The sequence below is a fragment of the Numenius arquata genome, chromosome 7 (genome assembly GCF_964106895.1).
Source record: "Numenius arquata chromosome 7, bNumArq3.hap1.1, whole genome shotgun sequence".
Taxonomy (NCBI): Eukaryota; Metazoa; Chordata; class Aves; order Charadriiformes; family Scolopacidae; genus Numenius; species Numenius arquata.
In genome coordinates this window covers 45544604-45564959 of record NC_133582.1, presented here as the reverse complement: position 1 = coordinate 45564959, position 20356 = coordinate 45544604, and the positions used below count along the sequence as shown (strand labels likewise).

Sequence of the window (20356 nt, the reverse complement as noted above, 5' to 3'; positions counted from 1 at the left end):
CGGAGAGCTTAATAGTGGATTGCTAGTACATTTTCTCACAGGCCAGCTTAGTAAAACACAGCAAATCATTGAGATGCAAGCAGTCACAGCCAGTCATGCACTAGGCAGGATGGCCAAGACCAGATTTCTGGAAACACGGAAAGACAGAGTTACAGGGCTTGGAGCATTTCCTTCTTACTTTCCTCCTCCTCACAGTGTCTGGTCACATGTACTGAGGTTCAAGCATTGTGCTCTGGCTTGAATTTCAACTTGTAGTGTGTTTCAATCTCTGCTGTTCTGTTCTTTTCTATCATCTTGTGCCATTCCTGTACAGTTTGCATCCTGGTCTCTTGGTTACAAAGGAGCTGAACTGCATGAGCTTTTGCAGGTAGGCACCCTTCTTCCAGCAACACCTCTGAGTTTGTCCTCGCTGCCCTGTGAATAGCCCTGTGCTGCAGAGCTCCTGTCCAGCCACCCCAGTTTTGTGGTGTCTCACCAGCTGACTGCAGATGACTATGTCCATTATTTCATTTCAAATGTCAGACATCTTTGCTTAATGTCCTTCTTGAAGCTCTCCATTTCTGCCACAAGAACAGCATGTGCCTTTTCACATCTGTTTCTTGAACACAGGGAAATTCTTTATTCTCTCCACTGTAGGGGACCAGGTTATGGCTACTCATAGCTCAACAAAATTTGTTTTATAGCTCTGTCTTGATCCTTAGTAGGTGGATAGAACTGGTCACGTTGTCCACCTTGCTATATCTATACTCATTTCAGAGTCGTTTTCTGCTTCCTTCTGCAGAAAATTGTTGACTTTTTCTTTTCTATGTGAATATGCAACTGGAAACATTCATTGGCTTGGAACACTTGAGTGAGCAGTCATTGCTGAGAAAACTGCACTCTTCTTGCTGATATGAAAAGTGGAAGGAACTAATGAAAGGTTTGTAGGAAAACTCTCATAAAGAACTCATGCTTTCCTTGCTTTTGGGAAGTAAAGAGAGTTCATAGACTTGTTTCTGGTTTGCTGCCCCACATCTTGCTCGGGGGCTATGTACTTTGTAGATAGGAAAGCACAATAAAATTTCCTCTTCTCTCTGCTTTCATCAACTGGCAAGAGAAGAACCATGTTTCTCTTACTGCTCTTTTTATCCTTGATTTTTCCCCCAATACTGTAGAGTTGTAAGAGTGTCTACTACTCTCCCCTGGCTTTGCCCAAACCTCTAGGTAAGGCATCATGCCACTCAGATCCCTATTTTCTGCCTACACAAAGCATAATATACCCTTAATTAATGCTTTCTTCTCTAATAGTGTCGGGGGTTTTGTGTCAGGGAAGGGAAGCTTTGACACTTTGGTCATTTCCCTCTTCCAAGCAGGCTATGAGGAATGGCAAATGCCTGGCCCCTCTTCCTTGTGTTGTCCCTCCGGAGATTGATGTGGTGTCTCCTCTTCTGCTACTTGTCGAGTGGCCACCATGAGTTATTGATTTGTCTCATGTCATTGCTGTGCTTTTCTTGTTCATTAGTCACAGCCCCTGATGCTTCCCTGGAGCTGGTCACGGCCCCAGGTTAGCTGAGGCCAGCGCAGGGAGGGAGGTGGTCCCACACCTCCCAGTGTCCCTTACAGCCTACCTGCTGTCTAGGCTCTGCTTTTTGCCATTGACTGCAGCTGTAAGGCAGTGGGCTTCTCTGGTGGCAAAAACATAGTGGGACAGTGCCAGCACTGCTGGGACTGCAACCTGGACAGCGTGGGACCATGCCTGCTTGATTTTGCAAAGAGGGAGGGGATTCAGTAGTGATAATCAAAGCAATTCAACCCTGCCTTTTTTTTTTTCTATTTTAATACCTTCATTTTTTAAATAAAAAAAAAGTTTCAGTTTCTTCACTTACTAATAATATTTCCTCATTTTCATTTGTGAGGGGGGAAATTGAGTGTTTCAGGGCCTTTTTGCTAACATTCCACTGGGACTTCCTGACTCAGCACCGGGAATTCCACACACAGGGAAAATGTGGTATTGCTGTGTCTGTCGTTCTTCTGAGCGATAACCATCACTTTTCACATCTGAAATGTGACTTGGTTGCCTTTTTATAGCTGATGCATTTAGGAAAAGTATTTCTGCAGTGTACGTTTTGTGAGTTGTGCCTGATCTTAAATGGGAACTGTATTTTTGTCTGTGTTAAATACGGATTTCTCAAAATAAAACTGTCAAGGCTGTGTTTTATGGTGGATTTTGTTTTCCTTAAGCAGTATCTATGTAGATTTTTTCTTAAGTTTCTGTAGTAGTTAAAAGAATCCAGACTCCCTGAAAATTGATGCATCCTCAAGGACTAGTAGGTTTCCATTTCTGGCATGTGCATCAAGATGAATAACTGTTCTCTAGCTGTTTGTATGGACTCAGGCTAAGTAGACCTCAACCTTTATCCCAAAAGGAATTCCCAGACAAGAAAATTCTGACTTCATTTATGGTTTATAGGAAGTAACGTAAAACATGACAAAAGAAAGCGTTCAGTTTTCTTCACAAGCAATCACATGGGATCTGTGTGCTGCTTGAATTTGCCTTTGGGTCAGTAGGTCAAATATTAAAAAGCATTATACTGTCCCAAAAAGTCCTCTTAAAGCTTATAATGCTTTCCCAGTGCTGATAATTTACTACCATTAATAGCTACAGTCTTTTTCCAGTGCAAGTGTAGACAGTTAAATGCTAAGACTTTCAACTTTACATGAAGAAATCCGTTTCCTGACTTAGCCCCAATCTAGAGAAGCTTCTGAAGAGAAACATTTTAAGGTCCTATTGATCTACAGATAAATGCAATATTGATAATAATTTAACCCCTTGTGCATAGTTAGCATTTCAAATCTGTTGTTTTCATTTTGCTGGCAGCTTTGAAAGGAAATATTAAAGGCAAACAATAAATGTATGAAAATCATCAGAAGAGAAGTATACCCTTGGTTTTTTGCGTCTTTATTAATCTGAATATGGTTTTGAAACTATTTTCCAAGCACAGATCCTGATATTGCCAAGTGAGACCAATGAAAATTTTGCTGTAGAATTCAATTAGAGAAGGATCAGGCCATGACAGAGCAAACACTCTGTCCTTAGGGAGAACAGCTGCTAGAAATAGTGGACAGAAAGTCCTAAAGCCACTCTGGCCAAATATGGGTTATGTGTGCATGAAAACATCTGTAACTTGTGTTTCTGCTGCTTCATTGTGACATCCTATGGCCACTGGAAGATCAGACAGATCATCGCTTCCTTTTCTGAGCTTGAGGAGCAACGTGCAACCTCCGCTCTAACATGTAGCACAGTCTTCAAGTCTCCACAAATTACATAGGAGTCAGACTGATCTGACTGCTTGCATCTACAGTTTGAGGAACCCAGGTTTGTCCTTTACAATGCCAGATTCTGCCTGCACTGAATGATATTCTTGTATCCTAAGACAGATTAGGGAAAAACCCATTTATTTACATCTTGTAAATATTACACATTTGTAATCCTTTTGGTCCAGCGTTGCCGTCATGAGAACAGAAAATAGCACAGCCCAATCAGCTCCAGGTATCACCAGACCATGGCTTGAGAGTTGCCACCTTGACAAATGTAGACTAAAAAAGTGACCTCTTCTAGAAAATTTGTAATAATGTTAATCGTAGGATCAATCATAGAATCATAGAATACCATGCTGGAAAGGACCTCAAGGATCATCTGGTCCAACCTTTCTTGGCAAAAGCACAGTCTAGACAAGATGGCCCAGCAGCCTGTCCAGCTGAATCTTAAAAGTGTCCAATGATGGGGAATCCATCACTTCCCTGGGAATATTATTCTAATGGCTGATTGTTCTCATTGTGAAAAATTTTCCTCTTGTGTCCAATTGGAATCTCTCCAGAAGTAACTTGTACCCATTACCCTGGATCTTTTCCATGTGACTCCTTGTAATAACTTACTCTAGAATCTCCATTGTTTTCTACACAAATCCTGCTTTTCAGGATTTGTTATCATAATTTTCCAGATTTGAACTTATGCGAAGAAGAACTGTAGAATTCATGAAAGAGTTTTATATTGTTTGAGTTCCATATTTTAACTCTGTGTTTATTTCAGGTGTTTGGGACTACTATGATTTTAAACAGAGCAAAAATAATTGTAATTTTCTTTTTTTGGTATTATTACAGTTGAACTTTTTGGTACTGAACGCTTATAAAAAAAATTGCATTTCAGCTATTTAGTGTCACTGGCACTGCAGGTCTTTTTTTTAAGAACTGAAGTAAGTAGTGCTACTAACCACTAACTATTTGTGTGTGTCTTATTCTTCAAAATGCCAAATAATCACAAGAATCCATGATAGTGGGATGTGTTTTGTGCATATTTCTAAGATTGTATTTAAAAGCACTGTAAGTTACGCTGTTAATTTAATTTCATTCATTTAGTGCATATGGCATATTAGCTCTAATTAGTTTTCTTTCTTACATTATTGATAATGGAAGGTTTGTGCTGTGGCCTGATTTTATGCTATGTCCTCTGTAAAAGAAATAATCTCTTTTGTGACCTCCTCTTTCTCTGTTTGTGTAAGTATATATACGCACACATAAAAATGCACCCTTTCTGTGGGATAGTGTTATGTAAAACACAATTCAGTGAGAATGCGAATAGTAGGAGTTAAATTGCAAGATCTGTTGACCCTGTGCTAGGGGCAAAGGACTTGACTCCTGTCTAAGTATCGGTAAGGCAATCCTGGAAAATATACATCAATCAGCATGTCATTAACCCAGTATAGTATAAAGCAAATAAACATACTCGATGTAATATTGTCTAACCTGCAATAGGACACTGCGTCTTAACTTCACTAAGACACAGTGACAAATCGAAATAAATAGGTAAGGTGTTCAACTTAGATTGCATCTCATCTGGGAAATCAGCCTTTTGCTTCCAGAGGTCATCGGTGAGTTTCTAATTTAGGGTTAATGGCTAGGAGATTATGTAGCATTTTCAGAAACTGTTATAGCCAGGCTTCAGGTAATCTGAGGTGATTAATTGATTCTTATTTAACAGCAGCATAAATAGCAAAGTGGTTATGAAAACAGTATAAAAGAGTATATGGAGGCAGCTGAACACCTTCAAAGCTAGAGTGACACTGATTTTTGCAGAGGTTGAACTGCCTTTTTGGCTGCAGTGCACTGTGCAAGTTGAAAACTGTGGAAATTTGTTTCTAGGAAAACTAAGAAGGAGTTCTAAAAAATCTCACCTCATAATGGCAGAAGTATGAAAAATTGGGTTTTATATCAGTCTGTGGTAGTTCTGGTTATGATCGTATTTTGTGGAAATAAGAGGAGGTACCATGTTACCATGTTACTGCTCTAAAGGCAGTGACCACAGATACTCAAGTCCATTTTTTCCACACAAGATGAAGGGCAAATCAAATCACCATTGGCAGATGACATGCATGAAGGAAGGTTCTGCAGGAGCTCTGCTGGACATACCAATAACAATTTGGTTCCAGCAACATTTAGCTTTAGCAAGTGCTGTGCTGTCCATGAACAGACTTAATTAAAAGAAAGCTGAGTCCAGCTTACACAGCACAGCACTCTGATAGTTTGCACAGTGAGAAGAAATCCTGAGCATATATAAACTGCGTACTCTTTTTAAAGTTCATGGTTTTAATTAAAACAGTACTTATAAATAATACTGTGCTGTGGAGCTGATATAAGTATTTGTGACAAATAATTTTCTACAACGCTCTTGTTCTTTTCCTCTTTATAGGTCGTAGTTTTTAGGAATTTGCTTGTTTGAATTTTTTTGACAAAATTTGGTAGAGCAAATTTTAACCTATGCCTTGTTTAAGAAGTAACTGCGAAGAGTGTTTCAGTGATGGCACGGTAAGGCTGAATGCCCAAGTCACATCTCCCTTCTGATCAGATGTTCCCAGGCAAAGGGTTCCTAATGACAGGAGTTCTTTTCTTGGGTCATTATAAAGCTCAGAAGTACTTGAAATTACTTATGCAAATCATAATAAAATGCTTTTGGAGATCATTCAGAAAATGCTTTTCTTCAAAATAGCACTTGTGTTTTCTGTGTTCTTATGCCGAACCATTGTGTCTTTTCAGAAGGTGTCCTTGTCTTTGTTAACAGGCTTTTGACATGACTTGTTGACAATCAAGCTTATACAGAAAATGCATGCTGCAGTTATAGTTTTAGATATATTTATAGTGTTTTCTGGGTTGGGTTAAATTATCGCTGTGCAATAGTTGTATAATTATGCTGAGGCTGAATGTCGAAAACCCATGTTGCTAATAAATTTTGAACTGTGGCAGTGTAAAAGTCAGGTAGGGTTGGGTAAGGGAGAAAGATAATTTATAAAATATAGTCAGTGCTCAGTCTAAAACAGCACAGTGACCACCATGAAGCAGATGTATCAGGATGGAAAAGTCGTGGCTTGACTTATTGGAGCCTTTGGAAGGCCATCAAACAGCACATAGATTCTTTTGAAGCTACCTAAGACAAAATAAGCTTCTTTGAATTGCCCCAGTGTCCTCTGCTCAGGAGTACTTTCCCTGCAAACCCTTCAGTGTTTAGACACAGTCTCGGTTGAGGAGACAGATAGTGTTTCTGGCAGTGCCTGCTGCAAAGAGCTTTGGAAGGACTCTTGACAAACAGGCCAGCAACATTTTTACCAGTTTCCTTCCACTGTATCTGTTGGATTATTGGTACTTAGTACACTAATAAAATCCATGTAAATTTAGTCTTTCTGTACAGTCTTGTAAGCCTTTTGGTGTGCTGCTCAACAAGAGAGTGAAACCAGCCAGGGATCAATAGTTAACTGGCCATTGATTTAGCTGTCTACGCTGTTAAAAATGTGCCCACACCAAGGGAAACAAATAAGCCAGTAAAAAGTCAAAGGGAACCTTGGCAGCTGCGCTTGATTCCTTCTATTCACCTCGTGTTACTGCAATGATGGCTCAAAATATGTCGTTAGCAATTCTGGAAGGTTATATGGTCAGGACCATTGCTATAGTAAGTGTTTCATGTGGGTTTTTTAGTTTGTTTCTTCCTTCTTTTTATGGAAGAAACCGTAATGTGAAAAATCTTCGAAAATGGGGCTATTATGTCTTAATTCAAATCAGTGTATCTTCATTTGCAGGCGCCATGCAGACGTATGTAAGATCCCAGTCCCCAACCACTGTGCAGAACCCCTCCCTCCCACCCCTGCTGAGGAGGAAAAGGGTTTTCTGCATTGCTTCTCTGATACCAGGAGGTGGTGGAATTTGGGGTGACTTTCTTTTAACTTTCACACCACCAGCCCGTATTCATTCTGTGTAACTGTGCTAAGTTAGGAGTATCCTGCTATGCTTGAATAGGTCAGTGAAGAGAGAATCTCTCCAAATGTTACTTGCAGACATTAGGTATCAAATCTGAAGTTAGACACCTGAATTATAAATTCAGTAGCTTACTCTGAAAAACAGGTATCTTTTACATATGTGGAAAAATATTCCACATTAATGTGAAAAAGCAGCAGGAATAATTGGAAAAACAATAGAAAACTGAGGAAAAAAATAATTTAATCCAGATTTTTGGTGTGTGAATCCAATCAAATGCATATCAAATCAGCTTTCAAATGAATGTCTATTTCAGATGTCCCGGAAAGTTGTCATGATCTGCAATACTAAAAAAGTAAATACTAAATAACAAAACAACAAGAAGAGGTATTGAATGTGAATCTACCGAGAGAAAATGTTACATGCTTCCTCTAAATTTCATTTAAGCTCAGTGGCTTGTATAGAATCTAGTTTAGAAACAATCTAATAAACTGAAGATGAGCCTGATGTTACCGTACAACTACAGTTTCCAAAATACTGAGCAAACACTGGAAAATTTATGAAATGGCATATAAATGTTTCCATATAAATGATCTGGTTTAATATAAATGGTTCCACATAAATGGCTTTTTCCATAAAAAGCATAACTATTTTTTTGTTGAGGGGAGAAGTCTTTAAAGGAGAGAAGTTCCGTACGTAGCCTGAAGATCTGGGCAGTGGCCATTAGGCAGAGATGAACTAGTTTGGGGAAAATACAAATTGAGTGTGATTTGAACCTGGGTCTAAAATGTTCAGAAAGACAGGACCATGCTTCTAAAGGTGAGCTGTAGTATTGACCTGTGTCAATGTTAATATGAAGTATCAATTTATTAAAGACAAGAAACGGATATGGTATATTAATATAAATATTGATTATATTTTTAAAAAGAGGAGTTCAGAATCTTATATTGATCCATGTACAAAGTTCTATTCCCAGGATAAGTTTGGAAGATGGAAAAATGAATCATTTGAGCTAATAATCAGCGCTTAGCTTCCTAGAGCAAGCTGCTCCAAGGAGAAATAATTTAGGTTGAATGAAAAGAAATGGTACATAGGGTTCCCAAATAAACCAAACACACTCGGGTTGCAGCCCTACTGAGATTACAGGAGGTTTGAGTTCCTTTGGGGAAAAATTAACGTAGCCAGAAACTGCCCACCCCTCCCTACACATGTGTCTTTAAAGAATGCATTACTAAATGTACTACGTAAAGAGGCTCAGCCTCATCTCGCACCAGCAGGAATTTTTTCTTTCAGCTTTTCATGCATTGCTTCCAAAGATTATCTCAAGATGGGAGGGAAAATCCCATCTGAGCATTGTCCTTTCTTTCACGAGTGACTAGGAGGGTCCAGCAAAGCAAACAGCAAACTTTGAGTCGCAGCACGCCCTCCGCTGGGTTTTATCCATTTCAAATGCTGATGGTCTAGCATGTTTCAAATCCTCTGCATTATAAACTTCTTCTGCCTCCTTGGCACAGGCCTTGGGAGCTGAGTGACTGGCCCAGTTCTTGCTAAAAGGCAGTGACAGAATTTCTGGCTGTTTCCCCAGTACAACTGCTGCTGAACTCCAGAGCCTTGCAGCAGGACGCCTGCTGCTGAATGCTGGAAATGCTCTGAGCTAATCGAAAACCTGGGTTTGACCTACTCTTAGTTTGCAGTGTTCACAGTTTTAAACCTTCCTACTTGTGGTTTTGGCCGGTTTGAGAGTGTCTACCGTGTACACCCCACAGCCAGAATGGCCTAACCACAGCATATGCATGCAGCTAGTGCCCCTGGAGCCCACAGGCCAGAGCAACTGAGGTATTTGGGCTGCAACGATGGTGAAACAGGCTGCAGTGGGAGCAAAGCGAGTTGCAAAAAGCCCTGCACTTATCTGGGGAAGAGCTTCAATTGGCTTAATTTCTTTTTTCTGTTGTTGGCCCATTCTGCGGCGCTCGGTGTACCCATGCAAACTGGCACACACCAGGACCCCAGAATGTGCTCAGTTTAGGGTGTGAGGCTGCTCCAGGCTTTCAGAGGGTTGGGCCTGACTGGGTGAGTTCACCCGTGTTTCTCTGAGGCTGCGGAGCAAGTGCAAGCCATACTTTGAAAATGTGACCCTCCTTGGGTTGTCAAATTGGGGTGTCTTGGGTAAAAGGAGCTTCAGCGAGAACGGCTGGGAGCAGGCTTTGGATGGTGCCTTGAGACTGTGCTTGCAAGTTTGCATGCCTTGAACATGATGCTTTTGCAGCTGGCACACACAGCAGGCTCCACAGCTGCCTTCCCTTCAAGAAGCAGCAACTTGGCCTGGTCTTGTACCCATTAATTAGCCGCATTTGGCACACAAGGTCTGGGAAAGGCAGAGGAGCCATGCTGCTGCACTGCATCCAGCCCTCCGCTGCTCCTGGCAGCCTCCTCCTCCTCCGAACCCCCAGCTCTGGTTCCTCTGGGGGGGCCCTTCTCACATGCAGGGGATTAAACCTGAGAAGCTGCTGTGCTTTGGGAAGCCTGTGTCAACAGGTGTGTGTCATTCCCCTGCGGTGTGGGATGAGCCTGGTGGCTCTGGTGTGGTCTGGAGTGGGGGGGGAAAGTGGGACAGGGACTGTGAAGCCCAGGCAGTGGTGGAGGCTCTGCTTGGCTGGTGACCCCACTGTGGTGGCTCAAAGTCAGCAGCTGTGGGGTGTCTGAGGCACGGTGCTGTTGGAGGTGTTTGTGGGGAACCTCTGGCTTTCTGTCTCCCTACCCCTTCTGTTCCTGTCCAAAATACTGGGGAGGTAAGAAGAAAACACAGTTCTGAAGTATCCGTGAGTATCACACCAATGACTTCCAGCTCTCTCACTGACGGCTGGTCAGTCAGTCCAGTTTGGAAACAGACACAATAAAAAAAGGGATTTTAGCATCCCAAGGTGGGAAGTAACATTTTTTAACACCTGGTGAAAAGCCATAGAAAGAATTGAATGAACCAGAGGGAGCCTGGGCCACACTGTGTGGATCCAGACGCCACCATCGCCACCAGTTCTGCAACCTTGGGATGTGATCCTTCACTGAAGGCAAAAGCTTGACTGTCATGTAGTTAGGATTATGAAAGGCTAATAATGTGCGGGTGCTTGGACTTAGGGTTCTGGTTAGGCTGATTTTGTCAACAAATAGGCACATTTTGAACAGTAGGACACCTGCCTTTCACGCCGAAAAGCTTGGTGGTTACACTGGGCCAGGGAAGTGAGTATGTCACAGAGGAGCTTGGGGAATCTGGGATGAAAAGGCTCGGCTCGGGAAAAACAAGGAGCGTGTGTCAGCACCTCCATGCTGCAGAGGGCATCTCTGCACAGCTGAGAAAGATCAGGAGGAGCCCCGGTGCCAGAGGCTGGGAGGGGGAACTGAGCCTGAGGAACAGGCGCTTGTGAGGGTAGGTGGCTGTGGGGTCTGGCTGCACGGTGGCAGGGCAGGCGGGCTCCGCACCGCATCTGTAAAGCTTGTTTGGCTCCAGGCTTCATCGCTGAGAAGGCATTTCATCTTGTTTTCAGTTTGTGGTGTGAGATATGGCTTCTGTGAGATGATATTTCTCTGTGAAGAAAAGGAGTATTTCTCTAAATGTTATATTTGTATAGTAAGGAAAAATAACGTGGAATTTTTTTCCTTTCTTAGAAAAAACTGTTGCGTTGTGGAGGTGGCATGAGTGGCCTCATCTGTCTCTCTCTGCTTGCAGCTCTTGTTTATCTTGCTGATAAAAGATAGGCTTGGTAAATCCTTGTGAGAGAGTGACTATGGCCTGCTACTCTTTCATTCATCCTCAGAGTGTAACTAAACTTTCCACGGATATTTAAAACAACGGCATTTAATCTCTAACACAGTTAAACGGCTTATGTGTTCCTACTCCAGAAGTGAGACACATTGGCGGTGGTTCTTATTTATTTTATTTGTTTGCCCCAGCTTGAAAACTGAGTAGTCAAAAGTTCTCATTTTAATATTCTGCAGGACTGAATTGCTTCCGTGAAAGCAAAGGCTGTTGTGCAGTTACTGGTGCATAACTCTGCTTTTTTCATATTAGTCTGTCCTTTGGCTATGGGAATCTCATCTGCATAAGACTGTTAGGTTTTTTCTAAATATTGACAAGGGATGTCAGTCCCTGAGCATGGATTGGTTGATAAATTGAAGTCCTTAACCAATCAATGGGTAGAGGTTCGCATAACGATGTGTTTATTTCTGAAAAACTGCGCCTACTGGAATTGCAAGCCTTTCTGCTTTGATTTGATTCTGTAATGCCTCTCATTTAACTGCTTCCATTGCTCACATTTTCAAAGTACTTAGTAACAATCAGATACTTCCTAATCTCCTATATCTTTCCTTTTTTTTCCTGTGGCGGGAGGGGAAAGTAAGTAACAAGCAATAAAACTTAAATAGTTTGCACACAGAAAAGGGGGGAAATGTGGGAAAAAATAAAGGAGACATAAAAAGTTTTGGGCTTTTATTTGTTTTTCCCAAACCTTAAAGTGTGATCTGAACCTCGTATTCCTCTCTTTTCTTGCCTACCTTCCCTCCAGGACTGCTCGCATGATTTTCCTTGCATTGTCAATACCGTACCAGTTCTGACCCCCTCACTAATATATTTTGGTTATTGGAGAGGAACTAGCTTTCAGACCTGTATGAATGTAAATTGAAGTGAGATGACTGCAGGCAAAGATGACTGGAAAGGGAAAGAATGTTTTTCTAGATTTGGGGGTTGTAACTTCAGTTCAATTTGCAGTAGGTTTGCTGTTCGTGTGTGTGTGGTTTTCCTCTCGTCTGCCCCTTACTATTAGGCGTGGTAATAACCGGGTATATTTTTATGGACAGCAGCTTGAAAATGTGCCTACTTTGTTCTTTTATTTCTGTTTTTTAAAATAGTGGGGAATTCAGCCTGCATGGTAATGTGCTGTTTCGTGAGGTAATGGGTCTGGAAATGCAAAGCTAGAATGCAACGGGCATTAAGCAGTATGTCCAAAGGCAAGTGTTCACAGCTTTTAGGTCAGAATCCAAATTACGCAGTAAAACAGTATTACACACCTCTTGATTTTTGCACTCTTTGGGGTATCCATTTGAAGCTTTGCTTGTCCGAAAGAGCTAAAATTTGCCTTCAGCCTGGGGTAGGGGAAGCCGATAACTTTCTTTGACTTCTGATTCTGGTATTTAGCTAAGCTAGACTTTGTTTAGTCATTCTTGTCCCTGCAAAGATGGGGTGTGTGACTCACAGCTTGAAATGATTTCTGCTTCCATTTTTGAGGCCTTAAATGTACAAGGCAGTGATGAAGCAGACATCTTGGTTCTGTCCTGTCTTCATACATCTTCTAGAAATAGGACGTGTAATTCTTTGTGGTTAACAAGACACATCTGCACTGATTTTAATGGAAAATAATTTGAAACTAGTTTAGTTAAACCAGGGCGGATGGCTGTAGGACTGTGTGTAATTTCTTCAGCATAAGGTTGTGGTGCTGCTGCAAAATTATTAATTTGGTTTTAGGACACCTCATAGCAAAAAAAGATAATACTGTTGTCATATAAATCTCAGTGTTGATCAAGTACAAATTAATTCTGCCCATTAAAATGTGTAATGAAAAAGAATCCAAAAATCTGTCACAAAAGACTTTGTCAGGTAAGGTGTTGTCTGGCTTACTGCACAGCATAAAGATTGTACCTTATTTTTTCAGTTATTAAGCATTAGCTAAAATTCTGTAGTCATGCCTGATCCCAATCAGGTTTGTACTGACCAGTGATCAGATACTATGTAAAGCTCATATCAATGAAAACGGAACCAGAGCCATCAAAACTTGCAGAGGCTTGAGTGAATTGATTCAATGTAATCAAAACCTGGTTGTCTGTAGACAAGGTTTTTATTTACTGCTTTAATACACTTATTTTACATACAGCATCTGTGCATCTTTCATGTTTCTTTGCAGTAGTTCAGCAAGCAAGAATAAAAGTTGGAATGGTTGCCAAAGTTGGAGGTTTAGCCTGAAAATCTGAAATAGAACAAGAAAACTGTCTTCAAATTTGTTTTCTCAATTGTTCATACTACAGACTTTATTGTATAAGATATTTTAATTCAGTCTGAGAACAAACGTGACCTATCTCACTGGGACCTTAGATTGAACTGCAGAATTCCCTTCCACCCAGTTAGCTCTTGTTGCACATTATCAACCAAAACATTTCTGAGGTGGAAAAAAAGGGAAAAGATACCATGGAAAGTGTTATATGTTTTCAACCAACCTTGGTCATGATGAACAGGTTGAATGGGAAGTCTGCAGGCTGGAAGGCACATCTGCTTGAAACACGTGTTGAGTTTTCTTTCTTTATTTATGTTAACAGTGAGCACATTTGTGGAAATCATATTTTCTTCACAATCTGTTTGCTAAATTAGGACACAAACCTGCGAATGCTTGTGCATGAGAGTAATTCTCTATAAATGAGTAGCATCGCTGAGTTCAATAAGAGCAGTCACGCACAGAATTAAGCACATGCATGAGAGTTGGCAGAAATCTGTCAACTACGTTGTCGTTGTGATCAGATTGCCCAGCCTTGCTTCTAATACAGCTGTAAATTCCTGGCTTGGTCCTATTTTGAGTAGCCCTCGTTGTATGAGCCATAAGCTATTCTATTGTGCTAAGCCTAACTGAGGATATTTCTCTTATTTTGTCATAGCAACAAGAGCAGGATCCCACAAATCTATACATCTCAAATTTACCCGTTTCCATGGATGAGCAGGAACTGGAGAATATGCTGAAACCCTTTGGACATGTCATATCCACCAGAATATTAAGAGATGCTAATGGAGTCAGCAGAGGAGTCGGCTTTGCCAGGTGAAACCTTTACTCTTTTTTGATTAATGCATATTATTTTGGCTTTGATCCTTTGCAAATGCTGTCTATTCCGCAACTCTGAAGCCTCATAGCTATGGAAAATGCAGAGCAATACGTTTATCAGATTGCGTGTCTCTTCTTTCCAACGAGCTGAAGAATACCAATGCAGAAGGATGTTCATTTCATTGCTCTAAAAAATAGTTCATTGTATGTATGTCTATGTAAACAAAAATCAATAGGAATAGTGAGGTATCCATGCAGTATAAAGCTTGGATATTAATAAATGTCCTACAGCCAAAAGCACACACCTAGTGAAAAAAACTGTTTAAATGTTTAACAAAGATTTTGCAAGAGGAAAAAGTAAATTTAGCAGTTGGAAGAGCAAAGGGGAGAAACTATAACCGAAGAAATGTGGCTTTCTTGAAAGCTGCAGGGAACTCCAGCCTGTGAGAAGAGCTTAAGAAGAAAGGTTTGCATATAGCCAGCCCTGTTGGGGTAGTCAGATATGTTAGACAGAATGGGCAACATATTATTACCGTGTAGTTCATTGTCAGTACAGATAGACAAGTTTTCATGTTTACTCTCAGGGAATATTTAAATAGATTCTCTTCAGCTTGAAACATTCTTAAATCAAATAGTTTTCTTCTGAAAAGCTAAGGAATAGAGAGCTATATATAGAAAGGTATCGAAAAAGCAAATAAGAAGAGAAATTGCAATATATCAGTCTTCTGCTTCCAAAGAAAGGGAAAGAAAAATCTCAAATAATTGTTTCTACAGAATATTCATAACATTGTGCTTTGTAGAGGAGGCAAAAGGACTTAGTCATCTTGCAGATTTCTTTGAAATATACCATATCTTGGTACATCATGGCACTTCTGTTAGTGTCATAACACCACGGAGCGAAATCAGGTACTGTATGATAAAAAGGTAGCTTGCAAGATAAGTGTTACCTTTGTCCTTGATGTGAAAGATCATCATGCGCAAAGAATGTTATGATAATACTGTCTGGATTCAAACAGAAAAAAGGCAAAACGTTTATGCTGAAGATGACACACTTCCTTATGCGTTCTTGCAGATAATAACATGAATTTTTCTAGCTCACTAAACATAGATGAGTGTAACTCACAGATAAATGCACATTTTAAAAGAATTACTTTGGGGTAATATATTTAATTATGTAACGTATTTCCAGAAATCTTTAGTGATCTTACGTGCAGGTTGTGTAATTCACCATGTAAAACCTTTGCTCCACCAAAGTGGTGCATGTCTCCCATTGACTTGAATAAGGCCAGAGTTAATCCAGAGGTTTAGAATCGTAGTTGAATGCTGACTCTTGTCTTTGCAGAATTATCAACACAAGCTTTAATTATAAGACCACCTGACCTTCTTTTTAATAAAGTGCTATTTGGTATCTTTTTCCTGCATGTCAGTCCAAATAGATGAATTTGTTTAGCTTTGCTGGTGGTCATGAAGGTTTCGTTTTAGAGTACCTACCTTGTGAGCACATGCTGAGTGGGTATAAATATGGTACAGCTAGGGGATGGCAGCTGTAATTCAGTCTGGATAAGATTTCAGAAGTTTACATTAGCAACCTGTGTGGTGATCCTGGCTATTATACCTTCTGACCTGGGGCCTTTTATCACAGTATATTTTTCCTGCTTGTGGAAATGCCCCGTGCTGTTTAGCATAGCACTTAACTGAGCCGCAGAAGAACAGGAGAAAAAGTTAACTTTGTATACATCAAAATGACGCAGCATCCAGCAATTTTGAAATTTGGTGTTTCCAAGTTATTAATTAAGCACTGTGATGATTAAAAATCACTTTTTGATTCTGCTCAATTATGTGAATAGTCAATCTCAAAATAAGTATATTCAAAAAGCAATCGGAAGTAAAGACTTATGGTAGACAGCTATTGTCAGATTTTTCTCCTAAATATGGGTATGATTAGCAGTTTCATAGTACTGCAGGTGGCTACTTAATCGTTTACAAACCAGGTAACTTCAAATGTTGTTGGATCAAAATTATCTGAGTCATGGCTGGCCACATTAGAGTTCAGCCTCTTTAAAAGTATGAGCATACAAAGCTAGCTCTCTTTTTAAGCTGGGAAAGTATTTCCTCTCTTCTGCATCCCTCAAAAGCAACGGAACAGATTTTCCCAAAACATTCCAGAGCATTTCACTGTGGCTTGAACGCAACCATGGCTAGGTATGTCCCAGGGGAGATTTTGGGAAGAGCAGTTATGAGCAAGGGGCCAGAGAAGAGAAGCTTTAGACTCCGACTGTGGCTCCACAGAGGTCCATCCAGTTGAAAGGGAATTTGCCGTAACCTCTGGACACCCACCTCTGCCTCACCCCTTGCCCGTGTTTTGTACTTCAAAGCCGTGCTACCTGGCTCCAGGCTCTCTGTGGTATCTGGCATTCTGCAGGGCTCGCATTGCTGTTGTCATTTGGCAGCGTGGGTTTCTGCTGACACCAGCAAGCAGAAGCTGGGACTAAACACAGCCTATTGTAGAGCAGAGGAGAAAATCAGAGGAGAAGGAGGGGGAAGAAATACTTACCATAAGTAGAGAATTGGAAAAAGGAAGTGGTACAGATGAGAAACTTTGAGTTCAGTCTGTTTTAAGACTGCATGTTGAAAGAGGGAATGATGCAGTCTTGACTTCACATAGGATTTCATCACAAGACTTAAAATAGTAGGCGTTTCTCTTAAATCCCTGTTGCTGGGAGTGATCTAATGACTTCAGCATCTGATCTTTCATTTAAAAAGTGTAAGTGGATTCCTCAGAGCTTAGAACGAAAGCATAGTCCTTCAATCTCAAAAAAAAGAGCAAAGGAAGAAAAGCCACAGAAACTGGATTTGAAGACTTTTCTCGAGATACTATTTTAAAGCTGGTCTCTTATGATTTGAATTTTGCAAATGGGACATTAGCAATGTTGTTGGTGTGAATAAAAAGCAGATCAGAGGTAGTGAGTAAGTGAGAAGGTCTTTGAGGGAGGCTGGAATTACTGGACAGCAGAAGGTACTGAGAGCATGGAGGGAAGTATTTAACTTCATCCTGAAGATGTGTTTATTGTCACTTACAAAGAGGTAACGTTATGTGCTGGAAGACCTGGCTTTCCCCAGGCCCATAAAGGGTGAGTTCCAGATATTAAGGTGGGAGAAGATAATGTAGTAACACAATCAAAGGGGAGCCAAAGCAGCAGTGCTGTTTTGCTAAATGAATGGGGGAATATTTAGAGGGAGATATCTGAGGATCAATGATGATGCTACTTTGGAGGCAGAGAAGTGTCAGCAGCACCAGGGAACAGAGAACATCCAGGCAGTTTAAGGATGCATTTGTGAAGAGAGGTAATTCTTTGTTCTTCCTTATTCAAGGGTTTAATTGAAGGCAGTTCTAAAGGTGCTATAAATTCAGCTTGAACAAATCCATCATCTGGGATGATAGTGCAGGCTTAGATATTATGAGGATCATTCCTACTTTCAGTCAGAAGACTGATCTGTCACATCCTACATCTTAACACAGAAAATCACTTTATAATTGGATATCTCAGATGAAACTGGAAATCCCAAACATGCCCCAAAGACTTTGGGTGATATCTGTAAACTATTCCAGTGTCTGTGGTGATAAATTTCCATTGGAAAGCCTCCCTGGAAGGGGATCACAGCATCACTGCAGGGTGCTCAGGAGGTCTGGTGGAAAATGTATCTCCAAGACCCTCACATTTTCATCTGTCATTGCAACCTGGACCAAATTTTGGTAGACTCACTACTTCCGTAAGAAAATTGCCAGGCATGGAGTTGCACTTTCAGCAAGAAGCAAACTCCACAGAGGGACAGGTGGGGCAGGATCCTAGGAAAAATATCAGTGGAACATGAAAATGGATATGAAGCCCTTAAAGGTGAAGAGGGAGGAACAAGGAAAGTTAGGAGCCATCAGATAATTTGGCTGAGCAATTTTCATAATCCAAGCCCAAGGTACTGTGAGTTTAATTGAAGAACTCCTTGGAACATGGAAAAAGGGGCAAGGAGGCATTGGGATATACCTTAGGGAGGGGCTTACTGATACCACTGAATCAATGAAATAAAAATTGCATTTTATAACCCCACAGTAAAATATCATTCAAGTATTATTTAAGAATCCTCCCTAAAGAGATAGTAATATTAATAATACCATACATACGTGTACTAAGCTCAGCTAAACAGCAGAGCAAGCATTTTATAGGTCCTTTTAAATGATAAAGTGCAAAGAGTTAGAAACCACTAACTTTTTTATTTTGTTTGCTGCCTTGTAACTTAAAACGACCTTGCAAGATTCACCCCCCGAGCGACATTTTACAACAAAGTCATAAGCCTCTGAAAACAGAAATTTATGATGGAAATGCTGACAGTCAGACAGTCAAGTATTGCACTGCTGGCGGGCACCAGTATAATACTTAACCTGAGACTGTGAAGACAGTAGCATAAATCAGCCAGGGTCTAGGTGGAAATGACTGTGTGTTCATACTATTCTTTTCCAGTAACATGAGAAAATTTGTCCAACACAAACTGTCATAAAATAATGTTATGATGCTGTTCGCAGTAAATGACCAAAAGTCAAAAGATTCCCAATTAGCTGTCTCAATCATCTCAGAGGAAAAGGATATAGCGAGGAGATACTTCCATCCCTTTGTGACAGAGCTGGGGGTTCTGTAGTGGAACATTTACCCATTTTGTTGTTAGACCCCTTGTCTTTTCCCTACCTTGTTCTTCTGGAAGAACTTTCAATGGGATGCTTTCCTGTGCCTACATATGTTTTCTATTAAACTTATCTCCTGCTTGTCTGTGTTTTATATGTCTTAAATTTAGTTTTAGAAATCGTATTCGACTCAACAACTGAAAGGGAGCAACAGAAAATGGGAAACAAGATTTTGAGCCCCCACAGGATCATTATTCTATTTATAGAAATTCTGCATAGATTTCAATAGGTATGGATGTGCTCCATTTTCCACTGAAGCAAATCAGGAGAGCCAAGCATTTAATTTGTATGTTCTTTTCTTCAAAGGAAGCTGTTCATCTTTCAGGGTTTTTCAGGATAACCTAGGTGTCATTTAGTTATATTGAATTTCTTCTGAAGCAAAGATGTTTCTCCATGGAGAGCACTGTAGCTCTGTGCAGATACACTCACTCAGGCAGCTCAAAATAGTCACCTTGGCATGATGGGTCATGCTGCAAGGTATATTATGGACTGTATCCCCAGAGAAGAGGACTCTATCCTGTCCTCACTGGAGTAGTTTCTGCAGATTTTGTATATTCATCTGAGATAGTAAACGACCTCCTGTTGTTCATACAAACAGGACTGAACATGAAGAATATACAGGCAAGACATGTTTTATGAGCGATGAGGAGAACTTGTCAAAATTAATCTCTCTTCCTAGGCTGTATATGACAAAGGGAATAGTTTTTCCAGCATAAAATGGATTCAAACCAAAAAACACAAACATCTTTTTTTAAGCAGTCCCTTCCCAGCTGAAAGGTTGGGGACATAAGACACCTAAGACAGTTACAGGAGAGAAGAAAATCACAAGTTACAGCCATAGCAGGGTCTTAGAATGCCTGGAATTAAATTAGCAAAATAAATTAAAGAAATTAGCAAACATTGCCATAGAAGGATGAAGAGTAGAACATAATGAGGTGCTAAGAAACCTCATACTAATCAAACCTGTCTTGTAGTTTTAGAGTATTTAAGACCTGACGATCATTTCCCCTGACCTCTTTTATATCACAGATAGTTGAAGTACTCCCAGTTACCTAATATTGGAATAATACTTGTTTTGTACTAAAATACAACTTTCAGAAGTGATCGAGAAAAAGAAAGCCATCTCTTTTCTATCTGATGTGTGCCAGTGGATCATCTTCCTTGCAGTTACATCTTTCTGCTTAATTTCTCTTTCAAATGTATCTGCTGCTTGTCGCTACTCCGCTGTATTTTCTAGTTATGGCCTTAGTTCTTTGGACTCCTCTGCTGTATAACACTGCTACCTACCTACCTACTTCCATCTTTGGAAAATGTCTTAAATAGTAAAGAAACATTGCTCCCCAAGATTTATTGTCCCTGCTCTTACAAATATAAGAAAACAACAATATTCATATGCTGATCATAACATAAATGTGGTAGTAACAATTTAATCTTTAAATATTTATTCTAGATATAAAAACATAGTCCTGATTCTCGTTTACATTATTAAGCAAAG

The 20356-nt window shown here is 40.3% G+C and overlaps 1 protein-coding gene across 7 annotated transcripts in view; it reads left to right on the top strand.

Annotated features, from left to right (window-relative positions):
- RBMS3 (RNA binding motif single stranded interacting protein 3) overlaps window positions 1-20356 on the top strand; it is a 723251-nt gene that overhangs the window by 549139 nt on the left and 153756 nt on the right. For all 7 annotated transcript variants that reach the window (XM_074151184.1, XM_074151185.1, XM_074151186.1 and 4 more), the window contains one exon: window positions 13969-14126. In XM_074151184.1, coding sequence (XP_074007285.1) covers window positions 13969-14126 — 158 coding nt within the window. The remainder of the gene's footprint in view (window positions 1-13968; window positions 14127-20356) is intronic.